General features: G+C 43.9%; 1 protein-coding gene across 1 annotated transcript in view; it reads right to left on the bottom strand.

Moving 5' to 3' along the window:
• LOC139406458 (receptor-type tyrosine-protein phosphatase zeta-like) overlaps positions 1–23,128 on the bottom strand; it is a 99,624-nt gene that overhangs the window by 25,406 nt on the left and 51,090 nt on the right. The window contains exons 3-9 of the mRNA XM_071149065.1: positions 18,582–18,761; positions 17,953–18,104; positions 9,788–9,883; positions 8,478–8,544; positions 5,972–6,129; positions 4,441–4,591; positions 91–275 (exon numbers count right to left, since the gene is read on the bottom strand). Of these exons, the coding sequence (XP_071005166.1) occupies positions 91–275; positions 4,441–4,591; positions 5,972–6,129; positions 8,478–8,544; positions 9,788–9,883; positions 17,953–18,104; positions 18,582–18,761 (989 nt within the window). The remainder of the gene's footprint in view (positions 1–90; positions 276–4,440; positions 4,592–5,971; positions 6,130–8,477; positions 8,545–9,787; positions 9,884–17,952; positions 18,105–18,581; positions 18,762–23,128) is intronic.

The following is a 23,128-nucleotide window of genomic DNA, read 5'->3' on the forward strand; positions in this document are numbered from 1 at the left end:
AATTCCTGCAAACCTTCTGAAATGTGATTGACCGGGTTTGGTCATCTGTGTGTGTTAGTCCACCACCACCACTTCATAAAGGATGCTCACCACATCCTGGTCTCCGTCAGTCAGGTACTGGAAGGTTGCAGAGTCCTCTCCTTGGGCCAGCCTGTAGGTGACTGAGTACTTCTCTATCCCGGCGTCGTACACCACCCTCGGCCGCTCCCACATCACCAGCAGGCTGGTCAGGTTATGGGGGTCCGCCTGCACATTCTCCGGCTCTGAACTACAGACTGACAGAGAAAAAAGGGAGAGAGAGAAATAGAGAGGGAGAGAGACAGAGAGAAAGGGAGAGAGAGACAGAGAGAAAGGGAGAGAGAGAAATAGAGAGGGAGAGAGACAGAGAAAAAGGGAGAGAGAGACAGAGAGAAAGGGAGAGAGAGAAATAGAGAGGGAGAGAGACAGAGAGAAAGGGAGAGAGAGAAATAGAGAGGGAGAGAGAGAAATAGAGAGGGAGAGAGAGAGAGAAAGGGAGAGAGAGAAATGGAGAGGGAGAGAGACAGAGAGAAAGGGAGAGAGACAGAGAGAAAGGGAGAGAGAGAAATAGAGAGGTAGAGAGAGAAATAGAGAGGGAGAGATAGAAATAGAGAGGGAGAGAGAGAAATAGAGAGGGAGAGAGAAAGGGAGAGAGAGAAATAGAGAGGGAGAGAGACAGCGAGAAAGGGAGAGAGAGAAATAGAGAGGGAGAGAGAAAGGGAGAGAGAGAAATAGAGAGGGAGAGAGAAAGGGAGAGAGAGAAATAGAGAGGGAGAGAGACAGAGAGAAAGGGAGAGAGACAGTGAGAAAGGGAGAGAGAGAAAGAGAGGGAGAGAGACAGAGAGAAAGGGAGAGAGAGAAATAGAGAGGGAGAGAGACAGCGAGAAAGGAAGAGAGAGACAAGAGAAAAAAAATATATATATTATAATTAATATAGATTAATAAGATTCAGATATAAGAGAATCAGCCTCAACTGGGTGTTTGTCCTTCCTAATTGGTCCCATCACAGATTAGCGCTCCAGTACTTACGCAGATCACAGACACATTGAGACCCTGGAATTAATACAGATTATGGGAGTAGGGAGAGATTAAAGTCAATCAAAATGAGATCTGAGACAATGGCCAGGTACAATGACTAAACCGTTGACACATTTCCTACATGATCTATGCTAAAAATCTGCACTTCAGTTTACCTACGAATTCATCCTCGGCCCAGGGGGGTTGGTGGAGGGGTGAATAGATTTATTTAATGTTTTTAATGATGGTGAGGGATTTCAGAAAGGGAGACTTACAGTTGTACAAACCCCATGTTCAACACAAGAGAAAAGCAAAGGAACAACAGAGTCTTTTCCTAACTACTCGCAAAACAAATCACAACAAAAGCACAAAAATAATTGCCATTTCTATTTTGTTGCGAAAAGCATCTCACTCTGGTAAACAAATGGTATGTCCAATAACAACAGGGAAGCAAGATACATTTCACACCTATTCATGTACATTATATCATATTCAATGCACTCTATCCATTTTTCAAAGACGTTTGAAAAGTCCTCTGTGAAAGTGAGGAGGCAGCCACAGACTCTGAGCAGGTAACCTAGCAACTACCTGGTCTAAAAAAACAGAGACTATTATCAATGCGGACATGACACATTAAGTAGTGAGAGACAGAGAGAGAGAGGGTCTGTCCCTGGCTTAGCATATTAGCCTGGTGCCTAAGCATCCACAACAATTACATTCTCCCTTTAAGGTTAGAATTGATTTAACCTTTATTTCACTAGGTAAGTCAGTTAACAATGTGTTCTTATTTACAATGACGGCCTACTTGTAAAGCCCCCGCGTGAGAGTCTGGGTATGATTAAGGAGGCACACAAACATGCTGTCTGAATATTAATGCCTGCCAGGCTTCCAGCATCCATGTGCTAGTTAAAGTCCTGATTATGTTGAAAACACACATCAAACTACTGCAATCACTTCTTTAGTAGGGTAAGGGACGCCCAAAATAGGGCATGGTAGTGGTGACAGGCAGGCAGGTTCACAGTTGGGTTACCAGTGCTTGCCTCCTATGACATTTGAATAGGCCACCAACAGTGTCATCAAATATATTTTGGACATTTGATATTGGTGTGTTGCTATTTGTGTTCAGATTTGAATATTCTATGAAAATGTAGGCATGCTAGCAGATGCCCATAGATTTCCAGTCATTGTGCTAATGCCAGTGAGCATTGGCTCGCAAAACTACCTCTAACTTCCTTCATACTGGGCACAGAGACATACATCATCAAGACCATGATTAGTTGAATCGGGTGTTAGTACCAAGAACCAGGAGTGGATACAAGAGATTCATTCTGTAGCTAGAGAACTCATGATATCTCCAGGAGTGACAAGAGTCATATTTTTGCTAGGGCCAATCTACTTTTCCCTCTTACTATCTCCGACTTTGCTACTTTGAGGAAAAATTTACTTACTATGACTGTGAAATGTGGTTGCCCCATAGCTATTTTAAGATTCACGCACTAACTGTAACTCGCTCTGGATAGGAGAGCTGGTGTAACTGAGTCAAGTTTGTAGGCCTCCTTGCTCACACACGCTTTTCAGTTCTGCCCACAAATGTTCTATAGGATTGAGGTCAGGGTTTTGTGATGGCCACTCCAATACCTTGACTTTGTCATCCTTAAGCCATTTTGACAACTTTGGAAGTATGCTTGGGGTCATTGTCCATTCGGAGACCCATTTGCGACCAAGCTTTAACTTCCTGACTGATGTCTTGAGATGTTGCTTCAATATCCACATAATTTTCCTCCCTCGTGATGCCATATATTTTGTGAAGTGCACCAGTCTCTCCTGCAGCAAAGCACCCCCACAACCTAATGCTGCCACCCTTGTGCTTCACGGTTGGGATGATGTTCTTCGGCTTGCAAGCCTCCCCCTTTTTCCTCCAAACATAACAATGGTCATCATGGCCAAACAGTTCTACTTTTGTTTCATCAGACCAGAGGACATTCCTCCAAAAAGTACGATCTTTGTCCCCATGTGCAGCTGCAAACCGCAGTCTGGCTTTTTTTATGGCGGTTTTGGAGCAGTGGCTTCTTCCTTGCTGAGCGGCCTTTCAGGTTATGTTGATATAGGACTTGTTTTACTGTGGATATAGATACTTTGTACCCGTTTCCTCCAGCATCTTCACAAGGTCCTTTGCTGTTGTTCTGGGATTGATTTGCACTTTTCGCACCAAAGTACATTTATCTCTAGGAGACAGAACGAGTCTCCTTCTTGAGTGGTATGACGGCTGTGTGGTCCCATGGTGTTTATACTTGCATACTATTGTTTGTACAGATGAAGGTGGTACCTTCAGGTGTTTGAAAATTGCTTCCAAAGATGAACCAGACTTGTAGAGGTCTACAATTTGTTTTCTGAGGTCTTGGCTGATTTCTTTTGATTTTCCCATGATGTCAAGCAAAGAGGCACTGATTTTGAAGGTAGGCCTTGTAATATATCCACATGTGCACCTCCAATTGACTCAAATGATGTCCATTAGCCTATCAGAAGCTTCTAAAGCCATGACATAATTTTCTGGAATTTTCCAAGTTGTTTAAAGGCACAGTTAACGTAGTGTATGTAAACTTCTGGAATTGTGATACAGTGAATTATATGTGAAATAATCTGTCTGTAAACAATTGTTGGAAAAATTACTTGTGTCATGCACAAAGTAGACAACCGACTTGGCAAAACTATAGTTTGTTAACAAGAAATGTGTGGAGTGGTTGAAAAACAAGTTTGAATGACTCCAACCTAAGTGTATGTAAACTTCCCGACTTCAAATATACATACTGGGACTGAGGACCTCCTCTGACAGACAGACAGACAGACAGGTACATACTGGGAGTGAGGACCTCCTCTGACAGACAGACAGACAGGTACATACTGGGAGTGAGGACCGCCTCTGACAGACAGACAGGCAGGTACATACTGGGAGTGAGGACCTCCTCTGACAGACCGACAGGTACATACTGGGAGTGAGGACCGCCTCTGACAGACAGACAGGTACGTAGTGGGGGTGAGGACCTCCTCTGACAGACAGACAGGTGCGTACTGTGAGTGAGGACCTCCTCTGACTGACAGACAGACAGGTACGTATTGGGAGTGAGAACCTCCTCTGACAGACAGACAGACAAACAGGTACATATTGGGAGTGAGGACCTCCTCTGACAGACAGACAGGTAGGTACAGGGAGTGAGGACCTCCTCTGTCAGACAGACAGGTGCGTACTGTGAGTGAGGACCTCCTCTGACCTACAGACAGACAGACAGGTACGTATTGGGAGTGAGGACCTCCTCTGACAGACAGACAGACAGACAGACAGACAGACAGACAGACAGGTACGTACAGGGAGTGAGGACCTCCTCTGACAGACAGACAGGTACGTACTGGGAGTGAGGACCTCCTCCGTGCCGGTATAGGAGGAGAAGACCTGTCCCATGAACTGCTGCTGCTGCTCCCTGAAGTTGTTCTGCAGGTAGTCCATCAACATCACATAGCCTGCCTGCTGCATGGTCATCACCTCACAGAACATCTCCAGCTACAACACAATACAACCAACACGTTCATCAACACATTATTACACATTAGTGCTTGTTATTGCATGGTGATTTCACATTGTGTCCTTGGGCACAATGCCACACAAGGAGAGACCACATAAAGATCATCGGGAAATGATGGTTGTATTACTATTATCATTATTCACATAGACCTAAACAACTGGTTCAAACATTATTCAGTCCTCTCACACCCTAACACACACACGTGCTACACACAAGCATGCATGTATATCATATACACCTCTTGTACAGTCTATTGTGTAACACTATATATTCAGTGCATTCAGAAAGTATTCAGACCTCTTCCCCTTTTCCACATTTAGATCAATTACAGCCTTATTCTAAAATTGATTAAATAAAACATGTTCCTCATCAATCTACATGAAATAACCCATAATGACACAGCGAAAACAGTTTTTTTGACATTTTTTCAAATGTATTAAAAATTAAAAACAGATAACTTATTTACACAAGTATTCAGACCCTTTACTATGAGACTCGAAATTGAGTTTATATTGATCATCCTTGAGATGTTTCTACAACTTGATTGGAGTTTACCTGTGGTAAATTCAATTGATTGGACATGATTTGGAAAGGCACACACCTGGTCACCCCTCATAGCCTGGTTCCTCTCTAGGTTTCTTCCTAGGTTCTGGCCTTTCTAGGGAGTTTTTCCTAGCCACCGTGCTTCTACACCCGCATTGCTTTCTGGTTGGGGTTTTAGGCTAGGTTTCTGTACAGTACTTTGAGATATCAGCTGATGTAAGAAGGGGTTTATAAATACATTTGATTTGATCAAATGAGTGAGAGAGAGTGTGTGTGTGTGTGTGTGTGTGTGTGTCTTTCCTGTAGCCCTTAGGGTATTTGTGATTGACAGGTGTTACCTGAGGTGTACACAAGCGATCATTAAATCCAAGAAATATAGACAGAGGCCTTCACACACACACACACACACACACACACACACACATGATACCTTATCAAAAAGGGTCTCACACACACACACACACACACACACACACACACACACGCACACAAAGAAACAGACACACAGAGCTACAACCAATTATGAATAGCGACTTGAAGGAGCATATGTTAAGCTCCCACCCAACCAATTCATACTATAAAAAAACAACTGTCATCTGACAGGGGACAAATAGGGAGATGAGGAGGCGCCCAGCACTCTCCCGCTCCCTTTCTCTTCTGTACTAACAAAAACATTATTTCCACACACACTCTCTGCTTTTATTCACACACACACACACACACACACACACACACACACACACACACACACACACACACACACACACACACACACACACACACACACACACACACACACACACACACACACACACCTGCGTGTCGGAGATGGCCACAGTGTTCTTGAAGACAATCCACTCCACGGTATCAGTGCAGGGTGGGGTGGTGAGGGAGCCATTGTAGGTGAAGTACTTATCTGTTGAGTTGGGCAGGAGGCCACGGAGAGAGAAGGGACCCACCATCCCACTCTTACCTTGAGAAAAGGAGGGTAGAGGAGAAAAGAGGGGGACATCTGTAAGATGAAAATGCACGGAAGGTTAAATAAAGTAGTGAGAGAGAAAGAGAGGATAGACGACAAACATCAAATGTTCATTATCATGACACAGTGAGATAGTGGGTGTATGACTGTGGGGTAAAGTGGCACTTGACTTTAAATCTGTACAAAGAAGTTTGTACAACTAGCTTTCATAAGAGCTTGACATTACCCACAACAATGAGCTGATGCACTGAAATCCTCTGTAACGCCTACTTGCATGACAAACTTCAACTGCCATTAGCATGAATTAAATCAAATCAAATTTTATTTGTCACATACACATGGTTAGCAGATGTTAATGCGAGTGTAGCGAAATGCTTGTGCTTCTAGTTCCGACAATGCAGTAATAACCAACAAGTAATCTAACTAACAATTCCAAAACTACTGTCTTGTACACAGTGTGAGGGGATAAAGAATATGTACATAAGGATATATGAATGAGTGATGGTACAGAGCAGCATAGGCAGATACAGTAGATGGTATCGAGTACAGTATATACATATGAGATGAGTATGTAAACAAAGTGGCATAGTTAAAGTGGCTAGTGATACATGTATTACATAAGGATACAGTCGATGATATAGAGTACAGTATATACGTATGCATATGAGATGAATAATGTAGGGTAAGTAACATTATATAAGGTAGCATTGTTTAAAGTGGCTAGTGATATATTTACATAATTTCCCATCAATTCCCATTATTAAAGTGGCTGGAGTTGAGTCAGTGTCAGTGTGTTGGCAGCAGCCACTCAATGTTAGTGGTGGCTGTTTAACAGTCTGATAGCCTTGAGATAGAATTACTACACTTAAGCCATAAGGCACGAGGAGGTGTGGTATATGGCCAATATACCACAGCTCAGGGCTGTTCTAACGCACAATGCAACGCGGTGTGCGTGGATACAGCCCTTAACTGTGCTATATCGGCCATATATCACAAACCCTGAGGTGCCTTATTATATAAACTGGTTACAAAGGTAATTAGAACAGTAAAAATAAATATTTTGGCATACCTTTCAGCCAATCAGCATTCAGGACTCGAACCACCCAGTTTCTAATGGCCCAGGCTATGCAGACTTTCAAGTAGTACTGTGCAGTAATACATCTATAATGAAACGCAAACTAGGGGTTTATAGCTACGCTTGGATAAGGTGGCTTTGTGTTTGGTTAACTTAGTGTGGCGCCCCAGGTGGTGTGGCCGGGGAATGCCACTATTTGGGGAGTCAGCCACACACCACAACCAGCAGATTAGGGTGCAGCAAGCTAGGTTGCAGTGCCACACCCTGCACCTGAAGCCACTCCACGTCGTTAAGGTGTCCGCATACATAGGTTCGGTTTGCTCTTAGCAGAAATCGACTAGGCGAAGTGAACATCTCGTTTCACATAGTCCCTAAAGACCCTCGCTTGAAAAACTAGAAAAAAGCTGCAATATTAATGTTGTTTGTTCCTCTTGAGATGCCATATCAACAACATACCCAGTAACACTTCCTCAACATAGTTTGAATCAAAGTTAAATCAAGGAATCTGTCATTAATTTTTACATTTTTGCCTAGGAGGTCTTAGGTAGTGCAATTTTAAATTAACTAAGATGTTTGGTGCAGTATTTTTCAAGGGAAAAAATGTGCATGAAAAGTAGTTGTCTAGTTGAAAGACAAACTTTTAATTGAAAAATCCCTACTGTTGACCAATCACTGACGAAGGGGCGTAGACTTCGGCTACGAACTTCGGTTTGCCTCAAGAAATAATTGTGTGTGCTAAAACCCTACCAACCCCCAAACAAACAAAACAACGTCACAAAATATAGTCGCATTATATGTGCAAACTATTTTGACTGGGAAGTATACACTAAGCTTTAGGCTGCTGCACAGTGGACTCATTTAAGGTGCTGGTTCAGTTCCACAGGGGAGGTGCTCCTTACTGGATGCCGGAGGCTGAGCTCTACAGACATTTGGAGGAAGCCCGTGCACATTGACTTTCCACAGGAAGAAAAAACTGGAAAGAACAAATCGGCTGGTAAGCTGGATAGCAGCCCAGCTATTTAGTCTCTTAAGTTAAGTTCCAGTCTAAGTTCAATTTATCCCCTGTGTGTGGGAGTGGTTTTGAGTGACATTTTTCGACCATCCTTTTTGTGAACCCATTTATTTGAATAAATACGCCATTGTTCTTGTCAATGTTCCTCATCATTGACATCCTACCAGCCATGCCTAGCGAGTCGTTACATTAAATACACTATTTTAAGGTGAGCATTGGATGAGTATAAGATTACTGGAGGTCAGGTTGGTATACCGAATCGGCTGACACTGTTGACTCCGTCGATAATGGCCATGTAGTTGTCATTGTCTTCGATGCCTGTCTGTAAAAAGGGAATAGAAACAGGTTAGTCAGACCTCTCAAAAGTCTACAGTGGCTTCCTCTCGTCTCCTTCACTTTTTTGTGTCTCTATGTTTTTAGGCTGCTGTGACCCACTAAACTGAAGCTAACACTGATGCTAAACTAAGCTGAAGCTAACAATGATGCTAAACTAAACTGAAGCTAACACTGATGCTAAACTAAACTGAAGCTAACACTGATGCTAAACTAAGCTGAAGCTAACAATGATGCTAAACTAAACTGAAGCTAACAATGATGCTAAACTAAACTGAAGCTAACACTGATGCTAAACTAAGCTGAAGCTAACAATGATGCTAAACTAAACTGAAGCTAACACTGATGCTAAACTAAACTGAAGCTAACACTGATGCTAAACTAAGCTGAAGCTAACAATGATGCTAAACTAAACTGAAGCTAACAATGATGCTAAACTAAACTGAAGCTAACACTGATGCTAAACTAAGCTGAAGCTAACAATGATGCTAAACTGAAGCTCACGCTGATGCAAGCTAATAGCTAGAGATTGTATAATCCACAGCTGAACCCAAACTCTATAATGCATGTCTAATCTGTGGTCAGTCTGATACTGTGGTGGGTAATCAGTTCCACTATCCTGTCCCCATTGATTTCAGGGTCGGTCGCGGAGTGTAGCATAATCTAGGGGCCTCGTGCGTGTAATTGTACAAAAAATAATAATATTACTAGCATAGTTTTTTTCTAAATGATGCTAGCTCACGAGGAACCTTGATGAGTCAATTGCCTCTTCTACCTAATGGTAAATCGACTATGAAAAACCTTGCTGGTATGGGTGCAAAATTATCCACTACACACTCTTGACACAGGTCATGTACACACACATGCATGAACACACACACGCGCTCAAACACACATCCACACAAACGCATAAACACAGACAGCGCAAATACACTCTTCCTGTCAGTGTCGACAGCTAATCTACCTAGAGTGCCTGAACCCCCTCAGGAACACCCGCTCCACCCAATCTACTTACAGTACCTACCTACCTGAACCCCCTCAGGAACACCCACTCCACCCAATCTACTTACAGTACCGACCTACCTGAACCCCCTCAGGAACACCAACTCCACCCAATCTACCTAGAATACCTACCTACCTGAACCACCCCCCGTTGGAGCAACACTTAACACACTATTTGCTCCAGACATTTACTACATGGTCATAGCAAGTCACAACATACAAACACACACCTCTAACAGCACAGAGAGAGCTGTGATCCTGCCCCCGTCCTTGATGGCCTGGTCTATGGACTCAAAGTGAAGCGCTTCATAACAGTAGATCTGCATCTGGAACAGACAGAGATAAGGTACAGGAGATGGTTGATATCCTATGTACTGTCATTGAACACTACAGTCGTGGCCAAACGTTTTGAGAATTACAAAAATATAAATTTTCACAAATCAAATCAAATTTATTTATATAGCCCTTCGTACATCAGCTGATATCTCAAAGTGCTGTACAGAAACCCAGCCTAAAACCCCAAACAGCAAGCAATGCAGGTGTAGAAGCACAAAGTCTGCTGCCTCAGTGTCTTTAGATATTTTTGTCAGATGTTACAATGGAATACTGAAGTATAATTACAAGCATTTCATAAGTTTCAAAGGCTTTTATTGACAAATACATGAAGTTGATGCAAAGAGTCAATATTTGCAGAGTTGACCCTTCTTTTTCAAGACCTCTGCAATCCACCCTGGCATGCTGTAACTTAAATTCTGGGCCACATCCTGACTAATGGCAGCCCATTCTTGCATAATCAATGCTTGGAGTTTGTCAGAATTGATGGGTTTTTGTTTGTCCACCCGCCTCTTGAGGATTGACCACAAGTTCTCAATGGGATTAAGGTCTGGGGAGTTTCCTGGCCATAGACCCAAAATATCCATCATGCTGGAAAAGGCATTGTTCATCACCAAACTGTTCCTGGATGGTTGGGAGAAGTTGCTCTCGGAGGATGTGTTGATATCATTCTTTATTCATGGCTGTGTTCTTAGGCAAAATTTTGAGTGAGCCCACTCCCTTGGCTGAGAAGCAACCCGGGTGCCCCTATTCAATCGGGAAGGGGATTCATCAGAGAAAATGACTTCACCCCAGTCCTCAGCAGTCCAATCACTGTACCTTTTGCAGAATATCAGTCTGTCCCTGATGTTTTTCCTAGAGAAAAGTGGCTTCTTTGCTGCCCTTCTTGACACCAGGCCATCCTCCAAAAGTCTTCTCCTCACTGTGCGTGCAAATGCACTCACACCTGCATTTCTGAGCAAGCTCTGTACTGGTGGTGCCCCGATCCCGCAGCTGAATCAACTGTAGGAGACAATCCTGGCGCTTGCTGGACTTTCTTGGGTGCCCTGAAGCCTTCGTCACAACAATTGAACTGCTCTTCTTGAAGTCTTTTATTTTATAATTTTTTTATTTCACCTTTATTTAACCAGGTAGGCTAGTTGAGAACAAGTTTGCAACTGCGACCTGGCCAAGATAAAGCGTAGCAAATCGGCACATACAACAACACAGAGTTACACATTTCCGGTCACAACTTGCAGACTTGTTTACGTGTTGCTGTGCGTTTTGTTGCCAACCTTACTTTGCTACCTGACAACTTTACGGTTTTTACTTTTTACTTACCGTTTATATTTTTGGTTTTTCCCTCACTTAACTTTTTTTCATTCAACTTTTTCACTCCGGACGCTTTATCTGGACATGGTTCGTCAGGACCTCCAACAGCCGAAGCTAAGTAGTAACATTAACATGATGCCTTCTAACTGCAGTCGCTGTACTTATAATATACAGGAGAACGATCGCCTTACGGCGAGGATAGCTGTGCTACAAGTCCAGATTCAGACGCAATCGCTAGGCAAGGGTAATTTCAGTGTAGGAAAGGATGAAACAGTGTCTGTGCCACCAGTAAGTACAGAGTAGAGCCTTCTCTTGTCTCTACTCCTCCCGTTACGGGGTCTAAGACGCCGAAGCGTCCCACCATTAGCTCTGACAAATTGAAAACTCTAGTCATTGGCGACTCCATTACCCACAGTATTAGACTTAAAACGAATCATCCAGCGATCATCCACTGTTTACCAGGGGGCAGGGCTACCGACGTTAAAGCTAATCTGAAGATGGTGCTGGCTAAAGCTAAAACTGGCGAGTGTAGAGAGTATAGAGATATTGTTATCCACGTCGGCACCAACAATGTTAAGATGAAACAGTCAGAGGTCATCAAGCGCAACATAGATTCAGCGTGTAAATCAGCTAGAAAGATGTGTCGGCATCAAGTAATTGTCTCTGGCCCCCTCCCAGTTAGGGGGAGTTATCAGCTCTACAGCAGAGTCTCACAACTCAATCGCTGGTTGAAAACTGTTTTCTGCCCCTTCCAACAGATAGATTTTTTAGATAATTGGCCCTCTTTCTGGGACTCACCCACAAACAGGACCAATCCTGGCCTGCTGAGGAGTGACGGACTCCATCCTAGCTGGACGGGTGCTCTCATCTTATCTATAAACATAGACAGGGCTCTAACTCCTCTAGCTCCACAATGAGATAGCCTGCTGCCTGACCTGCACCCTGTTAGCCACCCTGCCAGCTTAGTGGAGTCTGCCATTAGCATAGTCAGAGTAGTCAGCTCAGCTATCCCCATTGAGACCGTGTGTGTGCATCAATCTAGGTTGCGTAAAACTAAACATGGCGGTGTTCGCATTAGCAATCTCACTGGAATAAAGACCTCCTCCATTCCTGTCATTACTGAAAGAGATTGTGATCTCTCACATCTCAAAATAGGGCTACTTAATGTTAGATCCCTCACTTCCAAGGCAGTTAGTTATAGTCAATGAACCAATCACTGATCATAATCTTGTGATTGGCCTGACTGAAACATGGCTTAAGCCTGATAAATTTACTGTGTTAAATGAGGCCTCTCCTCCTGGTTACACTAGTGACCATATCCCTGCGCATCCCGCAAAGGCTTAGGTGTTGCTGACATTTACGATAGCAAATTTCAATTTTCAAAAAATGACTGCGTTTTCATATTTTGAGCTTCTTGTCATGAAATCTATACAGCCTACTCAATCACTTTTTAGAGCTACTGTTTACCCTAGATGAAGTCGCACCCCTAAAAACAAAAAACATTTGTCATAAGAAACTAGCTCCCTGATATACAGAAAATACCAGAGCCCTGAAGCAAGCTTCCAGAAAATTGGAACGGAAATGACGCTACACCAAACTGGAAGTCTTCCGACTAGCTAGACAGTACAGAAGAGCCCTCACTGCTGCTCGATCATCCTATTTTTCCAACTTAATTAAGGAGAATAAGAACAATCCAAAATGTATTTTTGATGCTGTCGCAAAGCTAACTAAAAAGCAGTATTCCCCAAGAGAGGATGCCTTTCACTTCAGCAGTGATAAATTCATAAACTTTGAGGAAAAGATCATGATCATTAGAAAGCAAATTACAGACTCCTCTTTAAATCTCAGTTGTCCTGAGTCTGCACAACACTGCCAGGACCTAGGATTAAGGGAGACATCCAAGTTTTTTAATACTATCTCTTTTGACACATTGATGAAAATTGTCTTGGCCTCTAAACCGTCAATCTGCATACTGGACCCTATTCCAACTAAACTACTGAAAGAGCTGCTTCCTGTGCTTGGCCCTCCTATGTTGAAAATAATAAACAGCTCCCTATCCACGGATGTGTACCAAACTCACTAAAAGTGGCAATAACAAAGCCTCTCTTGAAAAAGCCAAACCTTGACCCAGAAAATATAAAAAAACTAATCTGCCTCTATCGAATCTCCCATTCCTCTCAAAAATGTTAGAAAAAGCTATTGCGCAGCAACTCACTGCCTTCCTGAAGACAATCAATGTATACGAAACACTTCAGTCTGGTTTTTGATCAAAGCACTGAGACTGCACTCGTGAAGGTGGTAAATGACCTTTTAATGGCCCAGACCAAGGCTCTTCATCTGTCCTCATGCTCCGAGACCTTAGTGCTGCTTTTGATACCATCAATCAGCACATTCTTTTGGAGAGATCTGGCCTGGTTTAGATCTTATCTGTCAGAAAGATATCAGTTTGTCTCTGTGGATGGTTTGTCTTCTGACAAATCAACTGTACATTTCAGTGTTCCTCAAGGTTCCGTTTCAGGACCACTATTGTTTTCACTATACATTTTATCTCTTGGTGGGGTCATTCGGAAACATAATGTTAACTTTCACTGCTATGCGGACGATACACAGCTTTACATTTCGATGAAACATGGTGAAGCCCCAAAATTGCCCTCCCTGGAAGCCTGTGTTTCAGACATGAGGAAGTGGATGGCGGCAATTTTTAAAACTTTTAAACTCAGACAAAAGAGATATGCTGTCTGTTTCTAGGTCCCAAGAAACAGATCTTCTGTTGGATCTGACAATTCATCTTGATGGTTGTACAGTCATCTCAAATAAAACCGTGAAGGACCTCTGCGTTACTCTGGACCCTGATCTCTCTTTTGACGAACATATCAAGATTATTTCAAGGACAGCTTTTTTGCAACTTCGTAAAACATTCCAAAAATCTGAAACTTTCTGTCCAACAATTATGCAATTTTTTAAAATCCATGCTTTTGTCACTTCTAGATTAGACTATGGCAATGCACTACTTTACGGCTACCCATAAAAAAGCACAAAATAAACTTCAGTTAGTGCTAAACACAGCTGCTAGAATCTTCACTAGAACCCAAAAAATGTGATCATATTACTCCAGTGCTAGCCTCTCTACATTGGATTCCTGTTAAGGCTCGGGCTGATTTCAAGGTTGTCCTGCTAACCTACAAAGTATTACATGGGCTTGCTCCTACCTATCTTTCCGATTTGGTCTTGTCGTACATACCTACACGTACGCTGTGGTCACGAGACGCATAACTCCTTAATGTCCCTAGAATTTCTAAGAAAACAGCTGGAGGCAGGGCTTTCTCCTACAGAGCTCAATTTTTATGGAATGGTCTGCCTAGCCATGTGAGACTTGCAGACTCGGTCTAGACCTTTAAGTCTTTATTGAAGACTCATCTCTTAAGTAGGTCCTATGATTGAGTGTAGTCTGGTCCAGGGGTGTGAAGGTGAATGGAAAGGCACTGGAGCAATGAACTGCCCTTGCTGTCTCTGCCTGGCCGGTCTGCCTGGCTGGTTCCCCTCTCTCCACTGGGATTCGCTGCCTCTAACCATATTACAGGGGCTGAGTCACTGGCTTTCTGGTGCTCTTCCATGCTGTCCCTAGGAGGGGTGCGTCACTTGAGTGGGTTGAGTCACTGACGTGATCTTTCTGTCCGGGTTAGCGCCCCCCTCGGTTTTGTGGTGGACATCTTCGGGGGCTATACTTGGGCTTGTTTCAGGGTAGTAGGTTGGTGGTTGAAGATATCCCTCTAGTGGTGTGGGGGCTGTGCTTTGGCAAAGTGGGTGGGGTTATATCCTGCCTGTTTGGCCCTGTCCGGGGGTATCGTCATACAGGGTCACAGTGTCTCCTGATCCCTCCTGTCCCTCCAGTATTTATGTTGCAATAGTTTATGTGTTGGGGGCTAGGGTCAGTCTGTTATATCTGGAGTATTTATCCTGTCTTATCCTGTGTGCATTTAAGTATGCTCGCTCTAATTCTCTCTCTCTATCTCTATCTCTTCTCTTGGAGGGCCTGAGCCCTAGGACCATGCCTCAGGACTACCTGGCTTGATGACTCCTTGCTGTCCCCAGTCCACCCGGTCATGCTGCTACTCCAGTTTCAAATGTTCTGCCTGCGGCTTTGGAACTCTTGCCTGTTCACTGGATGTGCTACCTTGTCCCGGACCTGCTGTTTTGGACTCTCTCTCTACCGCACCTGCTGTCTCCAACTCTGAATGATTGGCTATGAAAAGCCAACAGACATTTACTCCTGAGGTGCTGACCTGTTGCACCCTCTACAACCACTGTTATTATTATTATCTGACCCTGCTGGTCATCTATGAACGTTTTAACATCTTGGCCATGACCTGTTATAATCTCCACCCAGCACAACCTGAAGAGGACTGGCCACCCCTTAGAGCCTGGTTCCTCTCTAGGTTTCTTCCTAGGTTCCGGCCTTTCTAGGGAGTTTTTCCTAGCCACCGTGATTCTACAGTGGGGAGAACAAGTATTTGATACACTGACGATTTTGCAGGTTTTCCTACTTACAAAGCATGTAGAGGTCTGTAATTTTTATCATAGGTACACATCAACTGTGAGAGGCGGAATCTAAAACAAAAATCCAGAAAATCACATTGTATGATTTTTAAATAATTAATTTGCATTTTATTGCATGCAATAAGTATTTGATCACCTAACAACCAGTAATAATTCCAGCTCTCACAGACCTGTTAGTTTTTCTTTAAGAAGCTCTCCTGTTCTCCACTCATTACCTGTATTAACTGCACCTGTTTGAACTTGTTACCTGTATAAAAGACACCTGTCCACACACTCAATCAAACCGACTCCAACCTCTCCACAATGGCCAAGACCAGACAGCTGTGTAGGGACATCAGGGATAAAATTGTAGACCTGCAGAAGGCTGGGATGGGCTACAGGACAATAGGCAAGCAGCTTGGTGAGAAGGCAACAACTGTTGGCACAATTATTAGAAAATGGAAGAAGTTCAAGATGACGGTCAATCACCCTCGGTCTGGGGCTCCATGCAAGATCTCACCTCGTGGGGCTTCAATGATCATGAGGAAGGTGAAGGATCAGCCCAGAACTACACGGCAGGACCTGGTCAATGACCTGAAGAGAGCTGGGACCACAGTCTCAAAGAAAACCATTAGTAACACACTACGCCGTCATGGATTAAAATCCTGCAACGCACGCAAGGTCCCCCTGCTCAAGCCAGCGCATGTCCAGGCCCGTCTGAAGTTTGCCAATGTCCATCTGGATGATCCAGAGGAGGAATGGGAGAAGGTCATGTGGTCTGATGAGACAAAAATAGAGCTTTTTGGTCTAAACTCCACTCGCCGTGTTTGGAGGAAGAAGAAGGATGAGTACAACCCCAAGAACATCAACCCAACTGTGAAGCATGGAGGTGGAAACATCATTCTTTGGGGATGATTTTCTGCAAAGGGGACAGGACGACTGTACCGTATTGAGGGGAGGATGGATGGGGCCATGTATCGCGAGATCTTGGCCAACAACCTTCTTCCCTCAGTAAGAGCATTGAAGATGGGTCGTGGCTGAGTCTTCCAGCATGACAACGACCCGAAACACACAGCCTAAGGAGTGGCTCCGTAAGAAGCATCTCAAGGTCCTGGAGTGGCCTAGCCAGTCTCTAGACCTGAACCCAATAGAAAATCTTTGGAGGGACCTGAAAGTCTGTATTGCCCAGTGACAGCCCCGAAACCTGAAGGATCTGGAGAAGGTCTGTATGGAGGAGTGGGCCAAAATCCCTGCTGCAGTGTGTGCAAACCTGGTCAAGAACTACAGGAAACATATGATCTCTGTAATTGCAAACAAAGGTTTCTATACCAAATATTAAGTTCTGCTTTTCTGGTGTATCAAATACGTATTGCATGCAATAAAATGCAAAGGAATTACTTAAAAATCATACAATGTGATTTTCTGAATTTTTGTTTTAGATTCCGTCTCTCACAGTTGAGATAATTAGAGCGAGCATACTTAAATGCACACAGGATAAGACAGGATAAATACTCCAGATATAACAGATAAAAATTACAGACCTCTACATGCTTTGTAAGTAGGAAAACCTGCAAAATCGGCAGTGTATCAAATACTTGTTCTTCCCACTGTACATCTGCATTGCTTGCTGTCTGGGGTTTTAGGCTGGGTTTCTGTACAGCACTTTGTGACATCGGCTGATGTAAAAAGGGCTTTATAAATACATTTGATTGATTGATTGATAATAGGGATCCATAATAAATACACATTTTATTTTTTTATTTAACTAGGCAAATTAGTTAAGAACACATTCTTATTTTCAATGACGGCCTAGGAACTGTGGGTTAACTGTCTGTTCAGGGGCAGAATGACAGATTTGTACCTTGTCAGCTTGGGGGTTTGAACTTGCAACCTTCCGGTTACTAGTCCAATGCTCTAACCACTAGGTTACCCTGCCACCCAAGAGACAAGATACAGGATATGGTTGAGATCCTGTGTACTGTCATTGGGAGTAGGCTGGGCGATATACGTATACTATTTTAAGGTATACTGGAATGGATCCACATACCGGTATGGATTTTTATAATACCGTTTATTACAATATATTTTGATACAGTGCTAAATAAATGAAAAGTTCTACAAATTGGACTACTTATCTGTTAACTTTATCCTAGTTTGGTTGACTATAAAACAATCAATCAGAATGGAGAAATAATGAGTGAGTGTCAGGTCTTACCTCCAGGGGGTATTTGACCCCACTGAGACTGTGCTCGGAGCCCTCTGAGGAAGCCTTACAGAGGCCCCAGTGGAAGGTGATTCTCCCCACCTTAAACCTGCCCCTCAGCCCCCCTCCACTCACATAGAAGTCCCCCTCTGGGTTCACCGCCACTGGAGAGAACACACACAGAGCATTATTTGAACCCATTAACCAATATACACATACACCCACACATAGTATATTGATGCGACCTGAAGCCTGCCAATGGAGAACACACGTGTACATGCACATACGCGCACATTCACACACATATTTACATTCACAGCATGAGGGTATTATATTTCATGCCAATTTCATACCAAGAAAGGGAAAAACACCTTCAATCATCTCCCCACCAGAACCAAGTAATTGCACCATCAGTTTAAAAAGTGCCATAAGTATACACTATAACAACAATGCTCAATATTTGTATATATTATAATTAGACTGTAATTAAGACCCAGACCACCAGGCTCAGAGACAGGCAGTGTGGCTACTGAATAGCTAGCTGACTTAATGGCTGATTATTTTATTGTATTACTTCAGCTTTTCAGTTTCATTACTGGCTGGTTTTATGATGAGACTTCTGGTGACCTGAGAGCTCATACCGGTCTTGCCGTCATTCTTGATGGTGGTCCTATCAGACATCGCCTCCTCCCAGCCCTCAAAATCCAGCTTTTGGAACTGAACTTTGACCTGTGTCAGCTCCTCCTCGATGTTGATGGGCGACTGTCTAGCATTGCTGCATGATGGGTACTTGTTGGCCCAGTTGTTTTGGTTTAGAGTCCCTGCCGGGGGAGAGTTGAAATGTGTTTAATGCATAGTAGAAACATATTTGGTGGTGCCTCAGCTATATGAACTTGCCCAAAACAAGTACATATACAGTTATCCATTACAAAACACAACCGATTTGTTTTCCCTTTTTCGGTAGTTTACTCGGGTTTCTTCCTCTATAATCACGCACTAACTGGTTGCAGGTGTGCTCCTGTGGGGAGCTAATGAGCTAATCACCTTCAGGTGTGTCTGCTTTGATGGGATTTCACTGGGGTGATAGAGGGTAGTGCACACTGCCCATAGACTGTTCACTCTGCTGTTGCAGTCTGGACCCAACAGTACCCTGAACAGCTTCTACCCCCAAGCAATAAGAATGCTAAATAGTTAGTTAAATAGTTACCCGGACTATCTGCATTTACCCTTTGTGCACAAACTTTTTTGACTAATCACATATACGCTGCTGCTTATGTTAATTATCTATCCTGTTGCCTGGTCACTTTATTCCTTGTTATATGTACATATCTACCTCAATTAACTCGTACCACTGCACATGGACTCAGTACTGGTGCCCCTTGCATATAGCCAAGTTATCGTTGCTTTTATTATTATGTTTCTATTATTTCTCCATTTTCTTGTATCTCTGCGTTGATGGGAAGGGCCCATAAGTAAGAATTTCACTGTTAGTCTACACCTGTTGTTTACAAAACAAGTGACAAATAAAATTTAATTTGAAACTTGATTTAGAACTGTGGAGTTTCTCAAGCCATTCCTGGGGGACCCACAGGGTGCACCGATACCTGATTCAAGTTATCGTGGATTGGATGATTTGTTGTGCAGTTGAATCGAGTCCAATCCAATTCTTTCAGATCAACATGAAGAGCTTAGGGGAAAGGGCTAGCGTTGATCTGGGGTTGTGCATAGCACTGATGTGCCTATTCCACATGAGAGAACAACTTCATGCAATGCCAATGTTTCATGTTAGGACTAATATGTTGGTAAATACTTAAATTAACTTTCATTCAACATCTGCTCTTGGTTATTCTTTGCTTTGAATGTTCCAACTGGAATCAACTAAGGGGCTAGCAATATCGTCTTGAGTGTAAATCAAATTTTATTTGTCACACGTGCAGGTCCGTGGGGCGACGCACAATTGGCCTAGCATCGTCCGGGTTAGGGAGGGATTGGTCGGTAGGGATCTCCTTGTCTCATCGCGCACCAGCGACTCCTGTGGCGGGCCGGGCGCAGTGCGCGCTAGCCAAGGTTGCCAGATGCACGGTGTAGCCTCCATTGGTGCGGCTGGCTTCCGGGTTGGATGCGCGCTGTGTTAAGAAGCAGTACGGCTGGTTGGGTTGTGTATTGGAGGACGCATGACATTCAGCCTTCGTCTCTCCCGAGCCTGTACGGGAGTTGTAGCAATGAGACAAGATAGTAGCTACTACAACAATTGGATACCACGAAATTGGGGAGAAAAAGGGGTCAAATTAAAAAATATATATAATAATAATAACGAGGCTATACACAGGGGGTACCTGTACCAAGTCATTGTGCAGGGGTACAGGTTAGCAGAGAAAACAGTCTGACTTGGGTGACTGGAGTCTCTGACAATTTTATGGGCTTTCCTCTGACCACGCCTATTATATAGTTCCTGGATGGCAGGAAGCTTAGCCCCAGTGATGTACTAGGCCGTACGCACTACCCTCTGTAGCGCCTTACGGTCAGATGCCGAGCAGTTGCCATACCAGGCGGTGATGCAACCTGTCAGGATGCTCTCGATGGAGCACCTTTTGAGGATTTGAGGACCCATACCAAATCTTCTCAGTCTCCTGAGGGGATAAGGTTTTGTCATGCCCTCTTCACGACTGTCTTGGTATGTTTGGACTATGATAGTTCGTTGGTTATGTGGACACAAAGTAACTTGAAGCTCTCGACCCGCTCCACTTCAGCACTGTTGATGTTAATGGGGGCCTGTTCGGCCCACATTTTCCTGTAGTCCACGATCAGCTCCTTTGTCTTGTTCACATTGAGGGGGAGGTTGTTGTCCTGGCACCACACTGCCAGTTCTCGGACCGACTCCCTATAGGCTGTCTCATCATTTCCGGTGATAAGGCCTACCACTTCGTTGTATGGGCAGCCTAAAGTGCCTTTCTGAGTTGCTTCATTGCTTCTCCTGTAACGCAACTTATCCTGTCAAGCCTGGTTGCCAGTCTGTTTCTCCTTTAGCCAACACCTAGCCTATGTCTGGCATGGCACAGCCAACACAGCCTGGATAAAACAAGAACACTCACCCAAACATCACTGAGTACGGGTGTTGTTGATTTCGCTTGCCTTGAAGTTTCCACCAGATATATTTGGGATGCATTGCTTAGGCTACATACTGTAAGTATGTAAACATACTTACTGCACACACACCTTCTGAAGGGATCAGACACACACACACACACACACACTTATTTTCTTCTACATTTTTGTCTCAGCATTGTTGGGAAGGGTCCGTAAATAAGCATTTCACTGTTAGTCTACACGTGTTAACAAAGCACATTAACAAAGCAATTTGATTTGATTTACTAGCAGCATTTTATTTCCTTTTCTAACTGAATGTACTGTAAGTCCTGGGGTCCACATACTGCAGACAACCGCCAGAGGACAATGTGGCTGAATGAGGTCATACTGGGTTCTGGGTTTAGCATGTCAATTAGCATGTCAATGGCTACACACACAGCAGCAGCAGAGGAGACAGGATGCAACAGTCTATTCTTCATCATCTGTCTGTTGTGGGCAATTATAAATTGCTGCTGGTGTGTGTGTGTGCGTGTGTGAGGGAGAGACCCTTTTCGACAAAGTTTCAAATACAAGTAGCTATTGCACAGTTTAAAAGCTTGTGTCACAATATTGTAGATATTTGGATGTTGGAAAAAATATGTCATTGAACATCACATAAAAGTTTTATAGAATGCTATGTGAAAAACAAATAAATACAAGTTATGAGAGGAAGGCTTCACACCACTCTCAGTTTAGTATCTTAGTTATTTTCAGATGATCTCATTGTACTCTTTTGTAGATGTCAACTACGTGTGTGTGTTTTCTATCCCTGTTGGCTCCTCTCCCTGTAGGTTTTACAGATGCTCCCAACCCCGTAGCTGCAACCCTTCTAATTTAGTGTACCATGGGCGCACAACCCATGTGGAATTCCTGGGGCCCGGCAACATTTGGAACTACCAATATGCGGCCAACAAAGCTAATGCTAGTTAACAACTTCCTTCAAACTTCTCGCAGAGACATAAAATGGTATCCACAAGTCCTTCAGACTCTGGGGAATGGCTCATCACTCATCATACTAGGCAACTTCAACCTCCCGATGTCTGCCTTTGATTCATTTTCTTCCACCTCTTTCTTTCCATTCCTTTTCTCTTTTGACCTCACTCTTTCCCAGTCCCCTCCCATTCACAATGCAGGCAAAGCACTTGACCTCATCTTTAATAGAGGCTGTTCACCTACTAATCTCACTGCAACCCCAACCCCCCAGGTCTCTAATCACTACTCTGCTTATTTTTCTCTCCGTCTCTCCTCCAAGCCTACACACTCAGCCCCTACCCATGTGCTTCGTCGACCCTACTCTCCTCCCTTTCCACATCCCTTGATTCTCACTGTCCCCTTTCCTCATGGCAGGATCAACCCTCCCCTCGCTCCATGGCTGAGTGACTCTCACTGTCCCCTTTCCTCATGGCAGGCTCAACCCTCCCCTCGCTCCGTTGCCGAGTGACTCTCACTGTCCCCTTTTCTCATGGCAGGCTCAACCCTCCCCTCGCTCCGTGTCTGAGTGACTCGCACTGTCCCCTTTCCTCATAGCAGGCTCAACCCTCCCCTCGCTCCATTGCTGAGTGACTCTCACTGTCCCCTTTTCTCGTGGCAGGCTCAACCCTCCCCTCGCTCCGTGTCTGAGTGACTCTCACTGTCCCCTTTTCTCATGGCAGGCTCAACCCTCCCCTCGCTCCGTGGCTGAGTGACTCTCACTGTCCCCTTTCCTCATGGCAGGCTCAACCCTCCCCTCGCTCCGTGGCTGAGTGACTCACTATCTGCTCACAGAACAGGGCTGCGGGCAGCTGAGCGGCAATGGAGCAAAATTTAATTTCCAGAGGGCCTATTTAGTAATTTAGTATTTATTAGCATCCCAATTAGATTACTCTTTCTGGGGTCCAAACAGGAAACAACACAACCAATAAAATACATAAATAGCACCACATTTACATTAGAAGTGAGCCATTCAGCAGACAACAGCCAGTGCGTTCATCTTAAGATAGCCAGGCGAGACAACCACATATCACAATCGTATCCTAACCAAACATCACATACATAACAGTACATAATACAATCCAAAATGCAT

Source organism: Oncorhynchus clarkii, chromosome 4 (genome assembly GCF_045791955.1).
Source record: "Oncorhynchus clarkii lewisi isolate Uvic-CL-2024 chromosome 4, UVic_Ocla_1.0, whole genome shotgun sequence".
Taxonomy (NCBI): domain Eukaryota; kingdom Metazoa; phylum Chordata; class Actinopteri; order Salmoniformes; family Salmonidae; genus Oncorhynchus; species Oncorhynchus clarkii.